Source organism: Diplotaxodon limnothrissa, linkage group LG9 (assembly GCF_057381915.1).
Source record: "Diplotaxodon limnothrissa isolate DT_005_m linkage group LG9, D_limnothrissa_male_GT1.1, whole genome shotgun sequence".
NCBI lineage: Eukaryota > Metazoa > Chordata > Actinopteri > Cichliformes > Cichlidae > Diplotaxodon > Diplotaxodon limnothrissa.
Genome location: NC_140604.1, coordinates 3956781 through 3984142, shown reverse-complemented (window position 1 = coordinate 3984142; position 27362 = coordinate 3956781). Strand labels below are relative to the sequence as shown.

Sequence of the window (27362 nt, the reverse complement as noted above, 5' to 3'; positions counted from 1 at the left end):
ACTAAATCATAAAATTTCAGGGTATTCAGATTAATAAACAAAATGTTAGTTGGTTCTATATAGTTTGATTGATTTATAATTCTTATAGCTCTTTTTTGTAACTTGAAAATAGGAAGAGTGTTCATTTTATATGCATTACCCCATATCTCCAGACAGTAAGTCATATATGGAAGCAACAGAGTACAATAAAGTGTGTATAATGTTTTTTTGTTCAGGACATGCTTTGTTTTATAGAGAATAGCAATGGTTTTTGACATTTTTGTTTTCACATGGTTTATATGAGACTTCCAGCTCAGCTTATCATCAATTATCACTCCAAGAAATTTATTTTCGTACACTCTTTCAATTTCAATTCCATTAACCCTTATTTTAGATACATTTTTCATTGGTCTAGTGGAGCCTGACCGTTAGAGGAAGCACAGTCGTTGCTTCCGTGTTGCCACATTTTGTCGAATCCTAAATTGCTGCTTACGTCAGATTCACACACAGACAACAGGCTGCGGTAGCTTCCTCATTTTCTTAAATTTGCAAAGTCAGATTCTTTAGTCAGATTTACACCAACCTTTGACTTTTAAGGAACTGATTTGACACACAAACAACATGCATTAATAGAATAAAGTGTAAACAGAATTTAGTTTGCCTGTTGAGTCTCTTTTTGCTTGTCAGCCGGTGACAGAAGGTCAGCCACCTGAGCATCCTTGAGCTCCATGTTTCTCTGGGCTTTGATGGTTTCCACTCAAGGTTACACTTGAGTCTGATGCTCCAGGGCAGGAAGACAGAAATGTTACATACACCCACAACAACATACGGCTCGAATACATGGATCAGGCTGTGATCGGACATGTGAGCGCTCCATCTGCTTTCTTCTTGGATGGCTGTGACAGCGATGCAGAACAAATGTAGCCTGTTTCCCTACAGATGCACAGTTTAGAAAATGATATTAGAAAATTCAACAATATTAAAAATGACCTACAAAAAGACGTCAATATTGGCAATACTTAAACAGTCCAAAACAAACAGAAAGAGCAGGGTCTCCTCTGTGGTTCACCTTATTCTTCTGCTCCATCTGTTTCATTCTGAGGGTGTAAACACAGCAACTCTGCTGCTGGAGGCAGGAGTGAGTCAGAGCCTCGAGATCGCACTTTGCTGCTGTGAAATCACTCGTCTCTCACTCACACTCTCTTTGTCTCTCGTTCACACACACACACACACACACACACACACACACACACACACACACACACACACACACACACACACACACACACTCATGTACTTGTAAACTCCTGGAGCTTGTAAACACTCTCCTCTCCAACTTGCTCCTTCCTCCTTGCTGCTCCTCGTCTCAGCTGACAACCAGCACTCCCTCCATCTCCCTCCACCCTTCTCCTCTCTCCACAGATGCCCAACGTGCAGCCACGCCTAACTGCCTTCTGGCATTATGTGGGCACGTATTCAGCGAAGCAACATGGTACCTGCTGGGGGTGCTGAGGGTGTGTAGCCATTCTCTCCAGCTTGTGCGTCTCCTTGTTGAAATGAGGTTGAAACAATTATTTGTCTATCTTCCTTTTGGGTTTTATAATGAGCAGCTTCACTCAGATTATGCCGCCCACGCTCGCACGTTGTTTTGGTGGTGGCAGCTACCTGACACCACAGTCACGTTTTTAGAATAGTAAGGTATGGTACATTTAAACTTACTCTGCTGCTGTTAAGGATGGAGAGGAGTTTGTTACACTCACTGCTTCAGCTGCTTCCTGGAATTCGATCCATCTCAGCTCAAAAACACATTTGTAACAAATTCAAAGTTAGCAAAGATTCACCTTTATCGCCTCGTTCTTCTGCAACAAACTCAACACACTCGGTTTTATTATAATGCAGCAATGAAACAGTTGTATTAACACTCCTGTTTAAACATTAAACCTAAAATATGGCTTTATGAGATGTTGATATGCTTGGGATCATTATCCTGGTGTTTGGGCCAAGTCATGACTGTCACACAGACGGCCTTACTTTGGTATGAAGAACAGTTCATGTTCAGCCCAATCACTGCAGGGTGCCCCCCCTTGGAACTGTACTTCATGGCCAATCAGCCCCACTTTGGACTAATGTGTCCAAAGGACGTTGTTCCAAAAGTGATCAAGGCCAACAGGTTTGGGATGTTGCTCTTGGGTAGTTTTTTTCACAGTGTCTCTGAGCAACACTCGGTCTGACCTTGGGATACGTTTGCTAAGACGTCCACTTTTGGGAAGATTGGAAACTATTTTGAATATTTTCCACTTGAACAGCCGTTCATACTGTGGAATGATGGACTTTAAATTGTTTGGAAATGGGCTTATAACCCTTCCCAGATTGATGAGTAGCAGCAGCTGCTTCTCTAAGATCGGTGCTGATGTTTCCCTGCTTGGCATTAAGTCACCTGAATGCACCACAGCAGCAGCCTTTTAGAGGAGCTCACACTCACCGATGATCAGTTAATCAAATGCATTTGCTTAGCAACATCTCGCTTTCAGCTGTTAATTTCTCTTTTCCTGAAGTGAGAAAAGGTGAACTTAGTTTTTCACACCATATTTCTGCCTTTCGGCCTCATTTTTGGTAACTCATTTTGTTGTTCCCCGAGGTTGTGTTTGATTTTGAGGCCTGCTAAGGACCAGATTTTGCAGTTGTGCGTGAGGTCAAATGCTGCAGTGTTATGCGTTTGTATTTTTCTGCTTTAATGGCTTGAGTTGTGTTGTAGTTTCATCATAATCAGCTTACCAGTCAATAAAGCTGTAAGCATGCTGGGCCCCCTGTGAAGAAATGAACTTATGAAAAGCTGAAACATACACACACACACACACACACACACACACACACGCACGCACGCACGCACGCACGCACGCACGCACTCTTTCTCGTGCCACGAGGGTCTGGGAGGATTCCACCTCCTTCCACATCATCGGCTTTTAACACTGGGATTTCCAGGCTTCTACCGTTCTACCTTTAAAAGCCGGAGAGCAGTCAAATGCTGGAAGTGGAAGCTAAATTGGCTAGTCATTCATATGTATATTAGGTCGTTACCTAGGAATTCTGGAGGGAGGGGAGTGGGGGTGAGTGATTGAGGGGGTGGGGGAGTGGAGTGTTTCAGTTTGCCATCTTAGGGAGAAATCAACACATGTCCTTTGTATGTCCTTTGTTGCTGACATTTATTGATAAAAACAGTACAAAAAACCAACCATTTGTACACATATTTACAAATAATGATAAAAAGTGAGTGAGTACATTTCAACATTTTCAGCAATCACTCACAATCCTGGCACTGCCACGGTATCTGTCGTCTGCATTTACCACATGTGTACCTGTAGCAGTGAACACATCGCACAGTGGCCTGATTTTTTTTGCATCTGTGTTTGACCTGACACGTGGCTCTTTTTCCAGGGCTCGGTGTGGAGGGTTGTGTCCGAAGCAACTGATCTTTTCTTGCCTTCTTCGCAGCTACATGAGAGCGAGCCAACTCCCTTGCAAGCTCCACCAGGAAGTCCACCCGTCTTTCCTTCGTCCCGGTGCATGCTTGATACAGCACATGTGCATTCAGTGCTGCCATGTCAATCATGTTATAAAACACGGCGACTGGCCAGCGCCGTGTTCCTTTGCGGACAGTGTACTCCCGAACCATCTGGTCCATCACATCCACGCCACACTTTGTTTTGTTGTAAAGGGTGACAGTGTTTGGCTTCCTTTTGGTGGTGTTATCAGTCTGAATCACGCTGTGCATGCTGCTAAGAATATAGACTGTCTTCTTCAACTGGAATTAAAGCTTCCTTATCCTTACTGTAGAGTATTTGTTATGAAAATCTATTTGAGATAATGACAGTTGTACCTCATCATTGCTAATTCAAAATGGGCTATTACTGTAAAATGCACCACAATTTTGCAAACTCTGCAGTTTAGCCTGCATGTACTGCCTTGTTACCTCTGAAATTATGATTTTGTTTGTTATTTGTCCGTTCCAATACCTCCAAACAGAAAAAAGTGCAAAAGCACACAAAACACAATAAAAATAGGAAAACAAAATGTATCCAAAGTATGTTTGAGGAGACAATAACATGTCGAGCTAACAGTAAATGGACACTACTAACATGTATCTTTAAAATGATAAAAAACACACATTACCACATTGCCCATATTTTGCCCCTCACAGTGATCAACGCTGATGAATCGGCCGCTTGTTTAAAAACAGCATAAACAAAGTTCCCGACTGCAGGATTCAGTCATATCTGCCTTGAACTAGTTTGCTGGAATAATGTATTTTGACTTTACTGTGCCACCCATGTTTGCCTTTGGAGGGAATAATGCAACTTTGTAGCTTTGGTCAGTATGCTAGAAAGCATCATGTGAGATATGGAGTTATGCATTTCAGTCGATTGCAGGTTTGGTCACAGAGCACAGCTGCTTCTTATAATGCTGCAAAAATCTCAGCAGGTGTGAGTCTGCAGATCTCAAGCCTTTGATATGAAATGCAGAGGAGCCTTAGAAAGGAGGTCAGGGAATATTGATTTACAAGAACTGCTCATTTATAGAAACAAGAAGCACTACAGACACATTTCTTATTCAGGAGGAATTCATCCTCAGATGTTGTTATCAACACATGTTTCAGATTTTTCTGGAGAACAGCTCTGAGGGAGTGCACCTCCTATCTTTCTAAATCCAAAAATATCACTGCATAGCCCAGCCGCCTGTCCGTGTTCTTGGTAGATCCCAGTGCTTTGCTCTCCTTCTCAGCCTGTGCCTCACTCTGTCACTGCTTTATCTCCCGGCACCTCAAGAGTGGTGGCACAGAAAAGGCCAGCTAACCGACTTAAGGACCCCGGAGTCCCCAGTGTCCCGGGGATTAGACCTCATTTGCATAAATCTGCATAACTTCATTAAGGCACAGGGAGACGCGGTACACACTGTAGCCTGAGACACTTCAGAGCGAAACAGCCCATTAAGGATGGCAGTGATTATGGGATTATCACTCCTAACGACTGTTGGGGACTGGAACTCTGAAAAGTTCCACGCCGCATGACCGAGAATGCTCAGCAGGAGATTGGAGATTTCGGTCAGATGACCTTAGAAATGCATTCATCTCGAATGTGCACCGGACTACTTCTGCTGCTGTTAAAGTTAGATGTGAGGTGCTACAGTAAGCATTTAAACATTTAGTGGTGGATTAAAAATACAAATATGATGAATGAAAGTGAAAGCTGCGACCCGAGCATGTGCAAAACCCCTGCTGTCTCCTTTGCTTCGTCACACTGAAATGCTCATAACCTGCAGTTTTAAATGCAGCTTTGCAGTATGAGCAGTTGTGCAGCTCAGTGGTTAGCACTGTCACTAACTGAACCTGCTGATCAATGTGCAGCGATCCCATGTTCTCTGCTCCTACACAGGTAAGAAGGTGTGGGAGCTCCCACAGCTTCCCATAGTTCAACGACATGCATCATGTGATTCTAAAGTGGACACCAGAGTGGCTCAAGTGAAGAATAAAGTGAATATGTGGCTATTTAAGGAACTTCAGTTTCCTTTAGCGTTATTTTTATGCCGCTATTCTGAGGGGACGTAAAAAAAATTGCAAAAACCGAGCGAGCGGGGCTGCTATTGTGTGTGTGTGTGTGGATAATAGCAAACACTGAAATACATTTTTTGCACGCAGCGATGAATTTTGCTCACTCAAATTGAGCTTTTCTTCGCTCCAAATAAATTTCTCCTCAAAATGCAACACTTGCACCTGCATTTTCTTTTACGTGCGCTCAGAATAGCGGCACAAAAATAACGCCATAAGTTTCTGGTACTTTTTCAGCCTGAGAAGTTTAAGACTCTAATAGACTGCTCACATTAAGAATAATTACTGTTTATTTAAATAGCCATAATTACTATTAATGAGATTTGAAATGATGTGAAGTGGGTTAAAGTTTACACCATATTAAGAAGAGAAGAAACATCAGTTTCACTTACTGCATCGTCACCAAAGAGGAATCGCTGGCTGAACTGTTCACATGTGAACTGCTGGTGCTCACTAAGTGCACTGAAGCTTTATGAGGATGAACATGTCTTGTTAGTTGTTGTCTGCCTCTTTGTTTCCCTGACATACAGCGTACTGAGCTCAGGGAAACTACTGCCTATGGTCCAGAGTCAACTCATATTACTAATATCTAATATGCATGTGCAACATGTCTTTAAATAAATGAGAGGCTGTGCTTGGCATGTCTGCTCTGCTGGGTCTCCAGAGTGTGTGGTGCCGTGTCTCTCCCCACACGAGGAGCTGACACAGTGTGCTAACTGCTAGTCTTGTCAACACTTTTCTGTTCAGTAAATAAATAAAAAGTCATTCCTGGAAATGTATTATTTATGGATGCTGTTTAGAAACTGTTCCAAAAATGCAACCTTATGTGGACGGACACAAATGCTTTAGCCGTCAAAACATGACAGGATCCCCCCACATCCTCCTGTCAGCTGTCTCACACTGATGACATCAGCATTTCTCCAACCGTGTGTGCTTGTGTGCTGCTGACAGTGTCAGGCCGGCATCTGTAATGAGACAAAAATCCAAGTAAATCTTGGAATAGCTCATTGTGCTGTGGCTGCATTTTCCTTGTAGTGCCAGTTGAGGGATATATGTCATTATTTTTCTGGCACTGTGGGAGCTGACTGCAAGTGCAGCTGACTGACTGACCAATCAGCTGGTTACCGACTCAGGCAGAAACATGTCCCACCTGTGAGCTGACAGCCGGGGGCTGGATCGGTTTACATGCTGGAAATGTTTGACCTCCATCACTGCTCTGAATCTAATTCTCCATCTGCTGTTTTCTAACAAAGAAGTTGAAAGGTCGACTCTGGGTGGGAACGCTCCTAATATAACTCCCTTTGGTCCCTAATGGTGAACATCTTTTAAAGCGATATTAGAAATCTTTTTTGTTTGTGGCTTTAGACTTTTAAAGATGACGCATCTGCTTTATCACTAACAGCTGCTAAGCTGCTAAGAAAATACTAGTACTGTGGTAGAAACACCCCCTTACAATTCATAGCGTATGACTCAGTGACTGTTATACCTACTCATCATTTCTCTGAAGCTCTCTATAATTCAGACCAACGGCGCCAGCAAAAACTATTCTGATGCAGAAAACAAGACAATCGTCTTTCTGTGGAAAACCGGAGCTCTGACCTCAGCAGTCGGTCACATGAGCTGCTTCTAATGTTAGAATGTCTCAGCCACACTGAAGAGCCACATTCAGGATAGTAACATTTAGGTAGTGCTCATACTGTTACATATGTTTGGGTAATGTTAGGTTGACATGTCTTTGACAGAAACGTGTCCAACATGCATCCTGCTGTACGTGGAGGCAGTGAGTCAGTGTTGTCGGTGGGGCCGTATAGTGGCACAAAACCAAATGGACCAATGGGAGCAGCTCATCTGTAACTTTCTGTCTTTGTTTAGAAACTTGAAAGAATGTTTGAGAGTCAGATTTATTTCTCAGCAGAAGCTGAACACAGAGCTGCTCAGTAGTTTCTGTCCTGTCCACGGAGCATCGGACCGCCTACTTACCCTGTCAGGGGAACTCAAAGCTGTGAGAGTCTGCGTGTGTTTTGTGGACCTGACAGCATTTCTTGGGGGGTGGGGGGACTCCACCCACCTGGGCTGTCAGATTCGGTATTCTCAAGATCTCACTTCATCTTTTGCAGATGATCTGATTCTGTTGGTGTCATCAAACAGCACCATCCAGCCTACTCTGGTGTATCTGCAACACTGGGAATAAAACACAACATCTCCAAGTCTGCTTCTGTGTCAGAAAGGGTGGAGTATCCACGGGAGTTTGTAAATGAGGTGTTTATGAGTGACGGAGGGAGTGTGGAATTGACAGATTAATTGGTACGGGGTCAGGAGTGTTGCAGATACCGTATCAGTCTGTCATAGTTAACACTGAGTGTGAAAGGGAAGCTGTCGAGTTACCTGCTGATCTGCGTCCCTACAAGAGCTGTTGGTAGTGACCACATAAGACTGTGAATGCCAGCTTCTTCAGATGATGTCTGGGTTACAGGGTTAGCCTGCCCCCAGGATAGAGAGCTCAGTCACTTAGGAAGGGCTCAGAGTAGAGCTGCTACTCGTCTACATCAAACTAAAGACTTGTGTTGGGCAGCTGACTTGAATGCCTCCTCACGTCTCTGTGGTGTGGATTCTCAGACATATCAGACTGAGAGGAGACACCGGGGCAGATTCAGGATGTGCTGTAGAGATTATATCTCTCATTTGGTTTGGGAATACTGTTGTTTCCCAACAGAAGAGCAGGAAGAGCTGGAAGAGCAGGAAGAGCAGGAAGAGCTGGAAGAGCTGGAAGAGCTGGAAGAGCTGGCTGTGGACAAATAGAACAAATGGATGGAGTAAAACGTTTTTGTCCATTAAGTTTTTTTGGTGGAGATTTTTAAACAGTACCTGACGTGTGCATTTCTTCCATCACTTACACCAGAAACACAGTAGAAACATTTCTTTAGTGGCTTGTCTGAACAGGAAGAATTACTACAACAAATAATACTCTGCTTAGATCTGCAAGGACAAAAACAACTGAACTGTGATTTCAACTGCCCTGTGTAACTGTAAATAAGAGGTCAGCTTAAGAAAGAGAAAAATAAGATGAGTGTGGCCTAAGAAGGATAACTAAAGATGAAAAACATGGATTACAAAGTCAAAATCTGGAGGGTTTCTGTTTTGTTTGAATGTTCATTCAATCAGTGCAAAGATTGCTTCTGAAAGGACTCGATCGTTCAGGGCGCCACTTTTGCTCGCTCGCGAGCGTAGCGCATGACGTTTTATTGCACGTACAGTCGTGTTTCAAACACTGACGCCGCCCCTGGGGTGCAGCTTCACATCCTGAGACACTAACGTGAGATTTGTTTTTCAGCTGCTCAGTTGTGTAAAACTGTAACCATGGCAACACTAACTGTAGCCAAGTGGAAGCCATGTGGTGCCATAACGCACATGTCAGATGTCTGCTTACGCTGTTTTTCCAGAACTCGCTGCGTAGTGCTTTCTGTCCCGATGGTATCGTGCATGTAGCGAGAGACGGGAAACACGACTAATCTCATGAAGTCTGCCGCGAGTCTCAGTCATGAATATGATGTAACAGTAACCTTCATAACAGACAGAGCAAAGGGTCTCAGTCTGGTATAATACAAACTTACAGCCTGTGGGATGCAAAGAGGTACTGTGGAATATGAGGGGTCCTACATTTAGTCTGAATTTACTGTGTCAGCGCTCCGTGTTTGACAATTTAGCATGTGTCATATTTCTCGTTTCCATGGCAATTGCACAGTTAGGAATGGGTAGAAGCATAAAAATCGCTGCAGCCCGTCTGAACGATTTTTGTCAGCATACATCTGCTTCGTCCTCTTTTTCTCCCCCCTTCCTTGTTTTTCTTGATCTTTTTTCTCCCCGGTTTTCCCCGTTCACATTTCTCTGTCCCCTAATCTCGCTCCCTCTTTCCTTATCTCGCTCCCTCTTTCCTAATCTCGCTCCCTCTTTCCTTATCTCACTCCCTCTTTCCTTATCTCGCTCCCTCTGTAGCTAGCAGGCAACGAGCTGGTGTGTTGACTTCTACTTCTAACACACGGGTTTCCCTCCCTGTCTGCCTAGTATTCAGGGAGATTCCTAGCACATACGCACACTCACAGATACATGCTCAATCACTCACAAACAAATAGATAGCACACACACACACACACACACACACACACACACACACACACACACACACACACACACACGGGCAGATTCAGGGGCCCTCAAGGTCTGGTCCTGGTGAATTATTCAGTCTGTGTCAGCAGGTCTGTATGTGCAGCTGAAATCATACATATATGTGTGTGTGTTTGCGTGCATGTGTGGCATAGTGTGTGTCAGTGGGAATAGGAAATCGTGTTTTCCTCCTGAAAAACTTGCCTTTAATCAGCTTCTGCATCAGCTCTCTCCTCACTGGCTTCAAAAGCTCATTAGAGGGAAATTATGGGGAGAAAGGAAGAAGCAGTCAGAGTCAGCTGGGGAGCTTTTGATTACCGTAATTGTCGGGCTATAAGCCGCTACTTTTTCCACAAGCTTTGAACCCTGCGGCTTTTAGTCAGGTGCGGCTTTTCTATGGATTGTCCATGATTTTTGTCATATCGTAAGACGATTTGTTTTGTTTGTTCCGCTGTTGTACGGCACTACGTTGCCTGGCGGAAGGGCATGTGATCAGACACACAGTATCGGGGTTCAAGAGTGGTGTGTTGGTCACGTGTCCATCCGCCAGACAACATAGTGCCGTACAAGTAGCGCGAAAAACAATGCGAAAAGCAAGTTATGCTCAACTCCACCGGTGGAATCTGACAGCGTGGAAAAGTGTGAAAACATCAATGATCACCAACGGATTTCGAAGGGCTGAATGCTGCATGATGGAGAGGAGGACACCGCCACGGCCCTTCTGAGGGTGTTTGACTCTGACACTGACAACGAGGATTTCTTTGGTTTTGAAAGTGACAACAAAGGAAAGAAGCTGAGAGTGGATGACAAAGCCATCCTGAGCCTGTTTGTATCCGACACTGGAGAAGAGGACTTTGGTGGTTTTAGTGGGCAGGAAGATGGTGGTGAATGACTGACTTTTCTTCTTGTTAAAGCCGTGTCGCTGCACCTGAGCCTAAAAGGTAGTCCGAATCTATTTTTCTGGTGTGCTGCAGGTTATTATTATGTACTACATTTGTTACTCATTTATGAAGCACAGTACATGTTTCCTACTTGTAATTACCGCTACTTGTACATATACCTAAAAGGTTATGCAAATATGTACCCATAACTTGTTTTTCAAGATATTAATAAAAGGGGTGTGTCTCCAAACAGCCATCTCTTTCCTGACAATTCGCTTTGTGCATATTCTCTTACATATGATAAGTCAACATTGAAACACCTGCAGCCTTTAGTCAGGTGCGGCTAATGTATGTACAAAACAGGATTTTCCCCTGATTTTAGCTTGTGCGGCTAATATTCGGGTGCGCTTTGTAGTCCGGGAAATACGGTACCTTTAATACCTCCGACGGACATTATGGAGAGTTGACTTTATATTTACTGCTATCCTGATGCCATGTTGGAATACAAATGTCACTGATTCATAAACTAATGTGATAAAGATGTATTATTTATATACATTGTGTTGTATGGACACATGCATTTACATTTTATTATAAAATGAAACAGGACACAGTCGCCAGGAAGTAGGCTGCTGCATATTGTATGCATACTGCACCGCTCAGGGTTTTGTCCATCATCAAAACTATTTATAATGAGAGCTGGCTGTGACTGAGTGCTGAAGGGACCACATTTTTTTAAACGATACGGGGTCGAGCTGAGGCACCTCGTCACTGGCTTCATTTTAAGCTACGCTCATCATTTCGAATGAGGGTTGTGGTCTCCCTTCAATCTTTGTTTGCCTGAGTGACAGTTGCCATAACAACTGTGCAACTTTCCCACGTTCACCTTTTTCCCAACACTTCTTTAAACATACGTAGAAAATCACAAAGAGTCACTTTGCATCGGTGGCCACATACAGTAAAAATCCCCTTACTGTCTGTGGATTTCATCCCTGTGATATCTCAATATAAGACAAAGGAGTGCAATCGCAAGAGCACTTCTCAGTTTTTCTACAAGGTAAAGAAACGCTGCTCTGTTTAATAAAGGAGCACTGTCACGACTCTTTGGGCCTATTACAGAAAATACTCTGACTGTCCAATGACTGTAAGAAAGTTTTTGTTAAATAATTCATCTTAAATTTTACAGCGAGCACATTCTTAAAAATGAGGGAAAAAAGAACTTTCTCTTGTTAATAGTGGAAAAAACAGAAACTGTCATTTAATTGTTTATCTATTACTTTGATGGGGGAGATCTTCATCAGTAGGACAAGTTGTAAACTTTATGAAAATACAGTTAAAAGATGAAAGTGTGTGCCCTCGTTCACAGATCCCAGACACCCACAGGACCGGACCAGAGTCTTTGCTGGGCCGATTCTGGCCCTCGGACCAGAATGTTTGACACCCCTGCTGTTGCTCATGAAGTGTTAAAGATAATACATATTTGTTTTTAACACTTTAAACTTCTGCTGTCTATAACGCATGGACATCACCATACGCTGTGCAGCCTGCACCACCCTCAAATACTTCTCATGCAGTACCACAGTCGCCCTCTTGGGACTATTATACGCTCCAGATCCACAAAGACACAGACGACTGCTTCTGACCTTCTCCTCCAGATCAATCCTCTCAAAGCAAACATCACATCTGTAGTGCTCCCTGCCCTCCTCCCTCTGTGCAGAACACCTTCAGCTATACTTTCTCAGTCATCTGGTAACTGGAGAAAAACATTCAAATAACTGTGACATTCTTTTAAAGTAGAATTTTAGTAAGTTGCTAGTAGTAGTGCAAACCTAACAACCATACATGTATGTGCAGTTCCACCTGTTCAGTTCTACATAATCCTGTCAGTGTCAGCAGGTAGTGTTAGACACTTATTACTGCAGGTTATTAAATAATGTTTCGTATCCGTCACTTAATATTAAACATGTTGGATTTTCGTACATTTGTGCACATTTTTCCATTTTCACACTAGTTCAGTTCTGCTTGTCACAGTCACAAATACAACCACAGACGGCATCAGGTCGCTGGGGACAGTATGAAGCACCTTTGAGAGAAGTGTGCAGTAAGCAGAATGAGAAGAAATGTTACGCTGTGTACAGCTGCCCACCATCACCCTTGTTTAATTTGTGCACGTTGCCCTCTGCTTCCAAATACTGCCATCTCCTGCACTTTCCTCTGTGAACGCCTGCAGTGTAATAATACAGCTCCTCACCTCTTCCCTGCTAGAATAATGCCGGCTTTCTTTCATGTCCAGCTGTGTCCTAAACACCGAGCAGCTTAAACCATGAGTCACCCGAGTTTTTATGCTCTACCTGCTGACTCTTCTGCTGTCCGTCTTCTTTTCTTTTCCACTAGACAATGTCTGAAGACACAGTAGCAGCCTGCGACATTCTTTCTGGTGCTTCTGTTTGAGTCCCTCTCTCAGCCTGGTTTCCTTTGGTTGAGGTATTGTCATTTAGCAGATACAGTACATCTGCATCACAATTGCACCAAACGTCCTCTTCATGTGGCTGCGTGTCTTATATTTAAAGAATAATTACATTTTTCCACCCCTGCTCAAAACGCTTTACCTTAAACAGCCTGGAAAAAAATAACATCTTCTCGGTTCTTTCGGCCACAGACTGAAAACCATTTACTCAGCGGTCTGGAAAAGACGTGCAGAAAGTACACAAATACAGTACACACACTCAGCTCTGCCTTTGCATTGCTTAGTGCTTATTGCAGCCAGACAAACCCATCAAACTTTATGAGCCCCTGAGGGCAGCTGCTGCCACTAATTCATGGAGACAGGTCTCAAGTGCATCTACACAACTGATTTTCAGTGTTTCCATGAATACCTGAACAGGTCTGTCCACCGCTGGTGTCTGCTGCGAGAACAGCCTGTCGGATTCAAGATGGACAGCTTTGATTGATGATGTGTCTCTTTAGTGAAGCGATGGGGGAGAGGCTGTGATAACGGTGCGCTTAAAGCAGACGTTTCCATTCAGGAGCCCAACATTCACTGATGGTCACGTCATGCTAGGAAACAGAGGTACTCTTCACTTTTAAAATTATGAATAATACAGCGCAGCTACCTTAATGATCTCCTCAGCCTGTATATTCCTAGGAGAGCACTGAGATCATCAGGTCAATTGCTCTTAGTGCAACCTCGCTTCAGTAGCACCCAACCTCTGGAACAATCTCCCATTGGTGTGTCTGATTCAGTTCAGACTTTCAAATCTCCATTGAAAACTTCTTTGATTTGGCCTTCTCGGCTACCTAAGTGTATCTATCATGTGAATGTCCCCCCATGTTACACCTCTTTGTCTGCCTTTGGATAATGTTTTGTATTGTTTTAACTCCTGAGTTATCTTATCTTATCTTATCTTATCTTATCTTATCTTATCTTATCTTGCATGCCTGGTTAATTATTGTCTTCCACCTGCTAGTTTAATGGTTTTTAAATGTGCTATCCAGTTGTTAAGTGATGACGTGACGAATCCTACTTCCGGGTCTAAAGTAGTCTGCGTTTAATATGGCTTTTGTGTTGTTAACATGTTTAATGTTTTGTATTTTCTTCTATTTAATCTCAAAAAGCTCCTAAAACAGTCAGTGATCACTGTTGACCTCCCTCGGCTTTTATTACCGCTAATCATTTATTTAAGCTCAGTTTTTAAAACCTTAGGATGTAACTACAGCCCAGCCCATGCAGCAGTATATGAATGACTAACCTTGTATTGTGGATGGATTATCTCAGTTGTTCTCCTGGCTGAAGTTTGGTCCTTTTACAGCATCCTGCCATGCGATTACATTTGTTCCTGACCACCGAGAACACTCACGGTAACTTTTATCGAGTGGAAAAAAAGTTAGCTTGTTTATATTATGCTAACATAGCTGTGTCGCTAGCGGTCACGTAGCACATCATTATATACCAGCTAGCCCAACTTCAGTAACCCTACAAACGTCACTGCTGTTTAGTTTTCTGTCTTCATTTATGTTGGAAGTGATAGCAGAGCTGTACGTTTGAATTTGTTTCCAAAACCCCGCAGTCAGGACATGCTATATTGTATTTAGATAGAAGCTAGCGAGCTAACTCCCTGCTAACTTCTAACTCCGTTAAATGTCATAAATTCAGTTTTCATGGATGCCTGGATGTTAAACTCAATTGTTACACCTGGTAGAGCAGAACGCTGATCATTTTATTAAAGATGAAAGACTTTAGACAGTTTTTCAACTCTCAGTAATGCCATAGTGATCGTTTGATATATGGACCTTGCAAGTGTAGTTTGTTTTCCTTTCTGGACTTTTATATGTTTGCACAGTGCAGAAAAGTAAACACAACACCCATAGACACTGAAATGTGCACTCAATCAAAAATAATCATATCCCCATAAGCAAGTTACAGCTCGACAATTGAAACAGGGACACATTTTCCAATAACAATGACTCATGAGTCTGCAAACTAATTCCACGAACTCGAGCCCGATACAGGAGGCGTGATATCGATGGGCAGAGCTGGATTGGAATGTGATGTGCAGAAATGTCGGGTGTGGCAGATGCATGTCTTGCCAGTGATGATAAAATGACTTATAAATCACTATTTGAGAGGGAATTACTACACTCCCCTCTGTGAACCTCTCCGTAGACGTAATTTACAGGGAATAATGACCGTCTACCATCTTCTCCTCCTGGGACTTTTTCATAATCAAGTTTAATGAAGAACACTTAGAAAGAAAAATTGACCCAGTGCACCGACGTGGGTTTAATTTCATTCATTCATTCATCAATGTATGACACATTACCTTCTCCCAAAATATTGGCGCTGAGTCGCAGATGAGCCCGGCTGTGAATACTGACTGACACAGCTCAGAAATTTGCTCCCTGGGCTGACAGAAAAGCCAGCTTTGGCTCTCAAACATTTCCTGACAAGGCAACAATCAGTAAGCGAGGTGAAGACGTTTGGCTGGAGCTGGTGGATGTTGCTCGTCATTAGTCTTCCCTGTCATAGATTTAGAGCCTCAAAGTTTAGTCTTTCTCAGTTTTTACTTTTGTGCTTTGTGGTTATTGCCCAGCCTCTTTTTTCACGTGGTGATTATTAAAGACGTGGCTCTGTGTCCACATTCTACACTAAAACAAAACAAACTGTCATCATTTATGTACAAAATTACATTTTGTAGCATTAAAAGCAGTTTCCTAGGAGTTGGGCCAGTTCTAGGTACAGTGTGGGCCGACGTGTGAGTCACTGACCAAAAACTAATCACAAGAGTCACGTCTGTCACTGCAGCGATACGGTGTTCTTCCCTTATCATAGCCTGAAGTCCTTGGGGAAGATTTATCATTCATGAGGAAGCTCTACAATAAAAATGACCAAAAAAAGTCAAACTGGTTTGTTTCTTTTTCAGATCCACAAATAAGAATCTGCCAGGCAGCAAAAATCTTGCTACCTTAATTTAAATGATTTATGCCACCCAAAGAAGCGAATCCTTCTCGACTCTCCTTTATCCAAAGCTCTCATAAAAAGTCCTCTGATGCACACCTCCCATCTGCAGCCTCCCCCTGAAAAATAGCTCTCTGTCCCTTAAAGGCCTTTTTCCTCATTATAACGGGCATGTCTAGCTTGAAATGCTGCCTTTCTAATGGCTTTTAAATGTGTTTGGAGATCTCTCGAGTGACTGTTATTTTTGTAGAAGAAGATAATGGTCACAGAGAAACTCTTTAAGAAGTCTCAATCTCAGGTCTCCACTTTTTGAAATGCTGTCTGTGTGAAATCAGTAAATACCTTACAGTGAACAGTCTCATCTGGAAGTTTCAAATCCAGCTGAACACGATGTCATGTTCATTTAGTCAATTATGACCTCTGTGTTTTATTCACAATCTGTGGCTTTAGTCCGTGTGTTTCTTTCTTCTTCAGTAAATGTTATGAGCAGTGTTTCCTGATAACAAAATCTCCGTAGCTTACAACATCTGCAACTAGACATTCAGTTTGTCCACAGGATTATATTCTTAAATGCTTCCACTTAAAAATAATAAATAGTTTTTATTCCAGTTACCTCAGATGAGCACACAGGCTGACTCACAGGATTATTATGATTATAATTCAACTTTTACATTACAATAAATGCTGTTCTGAACACCTTAATTATAAAACAGTTTAGTCCCGTTTAAAATAGCCTGATCACTGGCAAATATTTTGATTGAGTTTTTATTGACATGACAATCTTCCCGAGTAATATCAGTGCTGGATTTTCATCTCGGGCAGCATCAGGACCTGCTGACTGTCAGGTTTCTGGTCTTCAGGTGGAACAGTCAGGACGCTGAGTGACTGCAGAGGAACGTAGAAAATGTGACCTGCTGCTGAAAGCTAAAAATAAACAAAAGATTTTGCACATTTATTATGACAGACAATGGCATCAGCTCTTCAGCCACAAATGTTTCATCAGGACTCTCTGCAGCCTACGTAAAGGGGAAATTGTTTGCTAAAAACAGCAGTTAGTGTTCGACTTCTTGGAGCCTAAGAGAAAGTCAGCTTACTTAGGAAGATCTCTCCAGGAACAATTTAAATAGAATAAATAAAGACTTGGATTTAACTGAATTTAAAGTCAAACTGTGAAATAATCAGGGACGATGATGTGATGTGGTCACCGTGATTAATGCAGAGTTATTGCTTCAGTCAGACAACAGTTGGGATCACTTCTCTTCTACTCCAGCTCTCTCATGATCTTTCTCCAAATACCTGCATTCATTATTTCAGCTGTTTCATGCTTGTGTCCTATTTGTTTTCATTCTTTCTCCCCAAAGTCTTCCTCAGTGATCTTTTTACATCTGTTATATTCATCCTTTCTTTTCTCTTTCCTTCTTCCCACAGTGGGGCTAAGTGAAAGAAACAAGGAACATTCTCAGAAGCTTAATGCTCTTTAGTGGAAGCCATCTATCAAACTGGCAGACTGTCAGGCTAACACAGCACAAACACACTCCCACTCAGACTCTTTCATTTATGTTGTTTTCCTGTGTTAGCCAAAGACGCTCGAGATTTACCTTAAAGACACTTTTTATTCACAGCATATGAAACAGTGAGTGAGAGTCCTGAGTAAAGGAACATGCTTGAGTGTCTGTTTAAAGTGTGTTTAAAGCTCTCTTGATATCATATTTTGACACTGAGCAGAGGCCAGGGAGCAAAAGAGCTCCTTCTACAGTAAGTGGTTCACAGGAGAGACACTCTGTGGAAGAAGAGGCTGTTAGGGTTGCAGCTGCCGTGTCAAGTTTTGGACCTAATTACAAACAAACTTTAATTTCTATTGCATGTTAGTGTTATTTTAGCAGCAGAAGTGCCAGAAATCATGTGCCCCAAAAAGGACATGTGGTGCTGTTTGTTGGGTAGCAGCAGGCTGAAAGGTTTTTCTTTGTTTCAATTAATATTAGAATTGAAAATGAATAAATCTGAATCTCTTTGGAGATTCGGTTTGACAGAAGCAAGGACAGAATAGCTGCTAATATTAGCTTAATGTCTGAGTGGTTTTTGTCATTCAGGGCAGAAGCAGTCTGAAGAAAATGTGGAAATGCTGCCTCTGGTGGCTTTTGAATGTTGTTACAATGAAGATACAGATTTGGATAAAACGACCTGGGCCAGGGAAGTCTGCCGTTGGCTGAAAAACCTTGCTTAGCTAGAGCGTCAACAAGACGTGAACGGGAACGAGCCTCCACCTTAAAATATTTGAATCCTCCTGAGTGTTCATAGGGTGACCAACCGTCCACTTTTCCTCGGGCGCGTCCATTTTCACGTTCTGTCCGGGTTTTCCTACAGAGCATGTGTGACATCATCCCTGAGCTGCTGCTTTGTGAGTGGTTGTTCTGCGCTCACAGACGGGACAGACAGCGCGCTGATGATGTTTAAAAGATGTCAAAGCACAACTGCAGCTTTTCAGACGAACTGTCAAAGACATTTCCCTCGTACCATCCTGGTACTTGTTCTTTTACAGATGAGGCCTTATTTCGGTACCATTATTTAATCCCAGAGGTTTTTAAGTTATCTTTTTGCACTGTTGCATATGACATTTTTTATTTCACCATTCATTAACCGCACAGAGAAGGCATCATTTAAATATGTTAAAAGTTTCTTTAAGCAAACAGCATGATTAAAGTTTTTCTGGGCCAAGTGTTTTTTGGAAATCCAAATATGGTCACCGTAGCTTTCATTTAGGATAAATGCGATTAACCTGAGCTACCTGTTTCATTCATTCATTTGATCATATGTTGAGTTGGTGTTGCTGTGTTAGTGAAAAGTAAATAACTGAGCAGAAACCTTTGTCCTTTCACCCACAGGTCGCAAGTTTATCATAGCCAACGCCAGAGTGGAGAACTGCGCCATCATTTTCTGTAACGATGGCTTCTGCCACATGTGTGGCTACTCCAGGGCTGAGATCATGCAGAAGCCATGCGCGTGCAACTTCCTGTATGGACCTGACACCAAGCGACTGGCTATCGCCCAGATGGCGCAGGCCCTCCTGGGGTCGGAGGAGAGGAAGGTGGAGATCAACCTTTACCGAAAAGACGGTAGGAAAAACCAAACGATGCTGTGCTCGTCATTTCAGAGCTGTTTCTGCTCATGTGTGCACCTGTTTCTGGCCTGAGGGAGATGAAACTGCATTTAAGGGAATACAAGCAGATCATTTCTAATAGTGGCAGAAGAGTAAAGCTTGGTGTCAACTTTGTGTTGGGGACAGAAGGTGTGGTGTGCCAGAGAGGTTAGCATGCTAGCTGCTTTAATTGAGATGGCAGTAGCAGTAATACATGTTTGTTAGGTATATGTAGAAACATGTGGTATATTCATTGCTATCGTACTACACTCAACAAAAATATAAACGCAACACCTTTGTTACTGCTCCCATTCCCCATGGGATGGACGTAGAGACCTAAAATTCATTCCAGATACACAATATAACCATCCCTCCCAAACAGTGGTCACAAATCAGTCCAAATGTGTGGTAGCGGGCACATCTGCTATATTGAAATAATCCATCCCACCTCACAGGTGTGCCACATCAGGATGCTGATCTGACATCATGAGTAGTGCACAGGTGTACCTCAGACTGCCCACAACAAAAGGCCACCCTGGAATGTACAGTTTTGTCTCACAGCAAAATGCCACAGATGCCACAAGCAATGAGGGAGCGTGCAATTGGCATGCTGACAGCAGGAATGTCAACCAGATCTGTCGCCCGTGCATTGAATGTTCATTTCTCAACCATAAGCCGTCTCCACAGGCGTTTCAGAGAATATGGCAGCACATCCAACCGGCCTCACAACCGCAGACCTCGTGTAACCACACCAGCCCAGGACCTCCACATCCAGCAGGTTCACCTCCAAGATCGTCTGAGACCAGCCACCCAGACAGCTGCTGGAACAACTGGTTTGCACAACCAAACAATTTCTGCACAAACTGTCAGAAACCGTCTCAGGGACGCTCAACTGCATGCCCGTCGTCCTCATCGGGGTCTTGACCTGACTCCAGCTCGTCGCCGTAACAGACTTGTGTGGGCAAATGCTCACATTCGATGGCGTCTGGCACGTTGGAGAGGTGTGCGCTTCACGGATGAATCATGGTTCACATTGTTCAGGGCAGATGGCAGCTGAGAATGTCCCAGTTCTTGCATGGCCAGCATACTCACCGGACATGTCACCCATTGAGCATGTTCGGGATGTGCTTGACCGGCGTATACGACAGCGTGTACCAGTTCCCACGAATATCCAACAACCTCGCACAGCCATTGAAGTGGAGCGGACCAACATTCCACAGGCCACAACTGACAATCTGATAGACTCCATGCGACGATGTGTTGCACTGCATGAGGCAAATGGTGGTCACACCAGATACTGACCGGTTCTGGGTCCCCAGACCCCCAATAGCGCAAAAAACTGCACATTCCAGGGTGGCCTTTTGTTGTGGGCAGTCTGAGGTACACCTGTGCACTACTCATGATGTCAGATCAGCATCCTGATGTGGCACACCTGTGAGGTGGGATGGATTATCTCAATATAGCAGATGTGCCCACTACCACACATTTGGACTGATTTGTGACCACTGTTTGGGAGGGATGGTTATATTGTGTATCTGGAATGAATTTTAGGTCTCTACGTCCATCCCATGGGGAATGGGAGCAGTAACAAAGGTGTTGCGTTTATATTTTTGTTGAGTTTATATTCCAGAATAAGAGAAGAGTCATTTTAGATTAATTTTTCAGAAGTCCATAAAATGAATCAGACATGCAGATTATCCAGAATGAGATCTCCATATAGGATTGGTCAGGGCTCAGGTAACAACATCTGCCTCTGCTGCCACTGTTGGCTGAAGACAAAGGAACAGGAAAGGGGGAAGGTGTGTCTGGAGACAGTGGGAAAACTGGTAAAGGGAGAGGATCTGATTTGATGGAGAGAAGGAAGGTATATGTGTGTGCAAGGTCCTTCACTAGGCTGAAAGGAAGTAAGCTCGAGAGCATCAAAACACTCCACCATGGTGCAGATAGGAAGAGAGACGAGTAATGTTGGAGGAAGAGTATCTGAACAGTCTTGAGGTGAAGAGAGACGTGATTGTGAGGCTGAAGCTGGAAATTGAAGGTGTGATGTTAAATGCTGTCAGTGTGTATGCCCGACAAGTTGGATGTCATTTAGACGATGAGGTAAAGATGGTGTTAAAGAGACAAATGCAGAAGGACAGATAGTGTGTGTCTTATAGAAATGGCTGTGGTGAACACAGAAGAAGAAGAGGGAGGAACACAGGCTGACAAATGATACTGGAAGATGGTGCACACATTTAGATTATATCTTGTGCAGAAGGTGCAGTTTGAAAGAGATAGGAGGTTGCAATGTGATGTCAGGGTGTAGTTAGGCAGCATCAGGTAGTAGGTTGTAGAATGAGTTTGCAAATCAAGAAGATGAAGCGTGTGAAGGCAACGACGAGGATTAAATGGTGGAAGTTGAAGAAGGAAGAGTTGTGCTCAGTGTTTCGGGGAGGCAAGTCTGGGTACATAACAATAGAAGTCTTTCAGGTTGGTGCAGCACATGTGTGAGTGCAGAGTACATTAGATCGTCTTTGATAGACGTGCTGACAGAAGAAGCCAGGCAGGATTCTCTGTAAACCATGATGTCTGCAGATCTGTAGCGAGAGCAGGTGGAAGCCTGCAGAGGCGGAGGTATGCTCTGGAGAGAGGACGGATGGAATTCAGCAAAACAGAATCCGAGTGTGAATGAGAGGGAGACAGGTGTAGCTGTGAGGATGCAAGGAGGGGTGCAGCTTAAATATTTGGGGTCAATCACCCAAAGCAATGATGTGTGCACAACAGAGATAAAGACAAGTGCAGGCAGGGTGGAGTGGGTGGAGACTTGTGACAGAAGGATAGCAGCAAGCGTGACTCAGGTTCAGCTTTGGCTGCTTTTGAGTGGCGTGCACATCCACAGACGTCTTTCTGCTGTAGGCCAGCACCGTGTCCTTCCTCTGTATCTTATTTATTTTTTATTTTAACTTGAATTAAGGTTGAAGTAGAGCCCATGGAAATGAATACATATTGATTTGATTAAGTTAACTGTAATCATAGTTCTCATCATCAGTCCAACAGCAGGCCAGTTTCCTTCAGTCAGCCTCGAGCGACTGTCAAAGCTTCTCACTTTGTTTCTGTGTTGTGTAGGGAACATTTGGCACATGATAGCTCATGTTTTTGTCTAAGTTTGTGTGAATAGTTTGACTGCTGTTTAGTCCATGTTTTCATTTGTGTCTTTAGCAACAAACTTAGTGCCAGATTTTTTCCTTTTTTCCTTTTGAGCAGCACAAACGTTTGGGACGGAGAGTATGGTGCGTGTGGTCTGTTTCCAGATGGCATTTAATATAAATGTGGTCGATTATTACTGAGTGAGACAACAATTAAATAGCCATCTGTTCTTTTTCATGCTACAACTGTTTTAATGAAATAGCAGTGTGATTAAAAGAGCTCACCTGAACGCACATTAGAGGAAGATAAACATGTCAAACCCTTGGAGAAGTCCGTCCTACCACACGAATGTATTTCTGATGATCGTGATAAAGAGGCGCGTGGTAATAAAGAAAGCAACTCCCTGGGCTACGGCCAGAGCATCTGCTGGATGTTTTCCACCTGTAGACGGACAACAGAGCAGCAGAAGAGAGGGGGCTTAGGTGGAGGAAAAGAAGGCCGAAGGGAAAAGTGGTGACTAAGAAACAGGAAGACGCCACAGCTCTGAGAAGCTTGGAACAACCATTGGGTGAGAGGTGGGAGAAACAAAGTGGGAGCATGAGACAGAGAGAGAAGCAGCGTGTCATGGTCTGGGTAGTTTTCCACGGCATCGGCTCCTCCCCGCTGGGTGGAGTCTTTGTTGTTCCTCACCTGATGGCAATCATACCTGCGCACTCAACTGGTCTTCGCCAGATTATCTGCCAACTTTACATCTGAAACCCACCTACCACCTACCTACCTTTTTGAACTGCCAGTCTCTCCTGCCTGCCTCCCTGCATTGCATGCAGCACCCACCTGGACCTCTCCTGCCTTCCTCCTCCAAGCAACCCCCACCTGCAAGCTTTGCCCAGTCCCTGCACCCAGTTATCCCTGCCATCTAGTCATAGTCATAGTTTTTCTCTCGCCTCAGACGTCTAGTTTATGTTCCTTAATTCTAGTCTGAGATTTCTGTTAGCTTCTGAGCATTGTGAAGAAAGACTCTTTTTGTTACACTGCACCTCTAGCCTCCGGGTTTGAAACTACACTTGAGTCCATCCCATTTCCACTGTGCAATGACACAGCGACCGTTATGTGAAAGTGAGAAGGAAAGGAGAGAAGAGGTGGAGCCTGCTGTGTGCTCTGTAGTGATGTTTATGAGGAGCTCTCTGCCAGCTCCGCTCCTCACAGATCTCTCTTTCCACTGTTTACACCAGTCGCACACAAAGAACCCAGTGAAAGCTACAATATGTCCACCATGCTAACAACACATAGCATTTAGCTTTTCTGACTTTAATGCCTGCATAGCTTTGGCCGCTGCTGGCACAGTGCAATATCCTCAGTATACCCTTTTACTGCAGACAGAAGAAAAATGATCATATTAACTAAAATGGAATAGCACTGTAATTAAGAAGTGACTCACGTAATGACCATGCTCAAAGCACTGACTAATCATATATCCACAAAGTATCATACTTGGAGGTAACGAGAGGTCACCGAGGTGTCGCTGGCACAGAGGGACAGTGGACAGCCTCACACCATATCGAATATTACAAGTAGGTTTTCGTATGATTCAAGTGCAACTATCATTTTTCATGCAGGGATGAGTCCTGCTCTACTCACAGTTGATTTCTGCCCAGGTCTTGAAGATTATCGTACATTGTAAGCAGGTAATTAACCATGTATGGTGTTTCCTCCAGCTTATGTTTAAATAGTTTCACAGTCACAGCAGCTTCCCTGCAGCAGCCTGGGCCTCATTCACTAATATTTGAGTGGAAATGTTCTTAGCCTGTGCAAACCTGCATCTCATTTATGAAACCTGAAGCCTGTTCTGTTCTTGCCACGCTCCGTATGTTAGTGAATCAGAATCGTCTTGAACCAGCAGCCTGCACCTCCAAGGCAAGAGATCAGGAGAAAGTCTGACTGTGAAAATGTGAACAGCAGTGACTGAGGTCCAAAGGGGAAAGCAGAGGAGGCACAGCTTTCCAAAGTATTTCCACGGAAATGACGGCAATTTAAAAAGAATAAATAATGAGCTGAGTGTCGTTTCCTCTGGCAGACTCTTGGTGGCTCAAGTCCAAAAGGAGTTTGAAAAAGACAAACAGGCTACAAGGTGGAGGACACAGACCATGTGATCTGTCAGCCTGCGAGGAGAAACTCACTGCAATAATCAAACAATGATAGAAGTTATTTTCAAAGACAGATAAGAACATGTAAGGTACAATAAGATGAGATAGGAGACACTGTAACACATGTTTAAACTGACAGACGAATCCCAGTCATGTGGACGCTGCACGTGTCGCGGTAAAGAGAGAAGCTGTCGATTTACCTGATCGATCAATGTTCCTGCTGCAAATGAGCTTTCTCTGCATGGTGGACGTGTTTCTTAGAAGTAGAGCCGCTGCTCTTCCCCGTCACAAGGCGTCACCACCCGAGTGAGGGGTTGTCCTACTTGGACCGGGACATGATGGAGAGATTACATCTCTACGATGACCTGTGTCACGGCTGCGGCATGAGTGAATGGACCCAAATGCAGGCCCTGACCTGATGCGAGTGAGCTTTATTTACAAGGTGAGGATACAAACAGAAACAGAGATGGCATGTGCAGAAACTAAAGGAAACCTAAACTGGGAAAATTAAGAAACAAGGAACCAGAACCAGCAAACCTGAAGTACGAGGGGACTTAGAGCAGAAGCAACACAGGAAATCACAGAACTCAGAGACACGATACTGACAGAGAACAGAGGGAACCCACGGGCAGGGATGACTACACACTGAACAGAAGGAGCACAGAACCAAAGAACTAGAACACAAGAAACGCGGAAGAACGAAGGAGCTAGGAATCAAAACCAAGAGACGAGCAAGGATAAATAATACAAAACAGACTCAGGACCATGACAACCTGGGAAGACTTCAGGGTTTCCCTGGATGAGCTGGACGAGGTGACTGGTGAAAAGGTTGTCAGGGTTTCTCTGCTGCTACCACGGCAACCCGTTCCCTCCCCCCAAAAAATGGATGGGTGGAAGTTAAAGCCTGCACCTTCTTATTGAGCATTTTAGAGCTTAAGGTGTTTTTGTTTACAGTTTGAAAATATATAAAAAAAGAAACAACAAGAACAATAATAATGTGTATTATTATTAGTAGTAGCCTGTTCATTTTAAGGCAGCAAAGATGTCATTTGTTCTGTAGAGGAAGCTGTGATTGAGAGCAGCTCACCTCTCATTAATGTTCGAGGGTAAAAGGTCTAAACATGAAACCTTTGATAAAGATTATTAAGAATAAAGATGATGTATCTGCTCATATATCCACATGTGGAGTGGCGTGTTTGTGCAAATGTGGCCTTGTAAGGAGAGAGGCAGGTAGACCTGGGTGAGTCCCCATTGGCTGCCCACAGGCTGCACTGCCTGCTGGGTAAGACCCACAGGATCAGAGATTAGGACTTTTTACAGACTTCCTGTATCGGGGTGCTGTGGGTCCAAAGATCAACAGTTTGCATGCAAACCAACTGAGATAAGAAATTATTGATAAATCACAGATTTGTGTGGGAAACATTTGTACTCATGAGCTACGCAGAATTGTGCAAACGCATTGTTAGTAAGTGTATTCAAGCCCATTGTTCCAGAAGTCCTACAGCCTTCATACTGAGAGAGCTCACACAGTATAGACTGTTTTGGGGCAGGTATGCTCGTAGTGTCTCCTGCATCAGCCATAATCACACATAGGGCTGGGTATCGTCACTGATTTCTAGAATCGATTCTATTCACAAGGTCCTGAATCGATTCGATCCACAGTTCGATTCAAATTGATTCGATTCGATTCGATTTGTATCTGGGAAATTTTGCCTCAGACAGTCAGAAATATTCTAATTCAGATCAGTACATTTACATATTTTTGTATGTATAAAAAGGAAGCTGACACTTTCCAGACTTTATCAAAGGTGTGAGCGTCACAGCAGAGGCCTTTGTGTCAAAGTAGCTGAAGATAAAACAGAAAAACATGAAGGTGATTTTCCTGGCCTGGGATTTTATACAAATGTTCTGCAGTACATCAAAAACAAAAGAAAACCATTAATCAACATATGAACGTTACCTCTGATGTTACAAAGGTTTTATTAGAGACACGGCGTTTTGCATTTTGTATACTTTTAAAAAGTTTAAATTTGTTCAGAAGCCTGTTGAACGGCAGAAATAACGGTAGACTTGTGCGTAACAAGCAAGCGAATAATGCAGAAAACTGATTTTTAGACAGGAAACTGTTCTTGAAGTACAGAGAAGGAGAGGGAGAGAGAGAGCTGTGCATGACGTGTGATTTTATCCTGGTGGAAGCAAAACAGCAAAAGTCAGAGGGAATCCATGACGATGTTTATGTGAAGCGTAGTTTGGATCTTCTTTTGCTGCTGGTTCAGTCAATGTTGTTTGGAGAGAGATAAAACTAACAGCTTTAGAAGCAGCACAAAAAGGGCGTGAACACAAAGCGCGGACCCGCCGAAACATCAGAATCAGCAGCTGTCAGCTTTCAGCCCCGACCGTGTTCGTGCCGTCGGGTGAGAAAGTCACATCTCACTGATTCTGATCTTTGTGTTTAGGTCTTTGTGCAGAAGCCGTGTACCTGCTTTGTGAGGTTTCACCTGAGATTCTGGAATTTTGGGCAAAATACATTTATATAAAAAAATAGATCCAGGATTTTAATGAATCGATATCACGTTATCCAAGCCAGAATCGATTTTAATCGATGAATCAATTATTAAAACCCGCCCCTAATACACACATGCACGCTCACTATGACACAAATAGAGAATCTTAGCTAACTGGGGGAGGCCTCCTTCACGCTGCTGATCGAACACTGCGGACACACCTCATCCATAATGCACACAGAGAGGAAACACTATGCCACCTCCTCTTGTCCCTGTGCCTTCATCCCCCCCCCCTCCCTCCCCCTCCTTTTGAAAGGCAAAAGGGGAAAAGTAAAAATGCCTCTCCTCTGATGTTGAGCAGTAACCCAAGCAAC

The 27362-nt window shown here is 43.5% G+C and overlaps 1 protein-coding gene across 2 annotated transcripts in view; it reads left to right on the top strand.

Annotated features, from left to right (window-relative positions):
- The window catches only part of kcnh2b (potassium voltage-gated channel, subfamily H (eag-related), member 2b), a 275704-nt gene that overhangs the window by 5626 nt on the left and 242716 nt on the right, over positions 1-27362 (top strand). For both annotated transcript variants that reach the window (XM_085362590.1, XM_085362591.1), the window contains exon 2: positions 18961-19191. In XM_085362590.1, coding sequence (XP_085218716.1) covers positions 18961-19191 — 231 coding nt within the window. The remainder of the gene's footprint in view (positions 1-18960; positions 19192-27362) is intronic.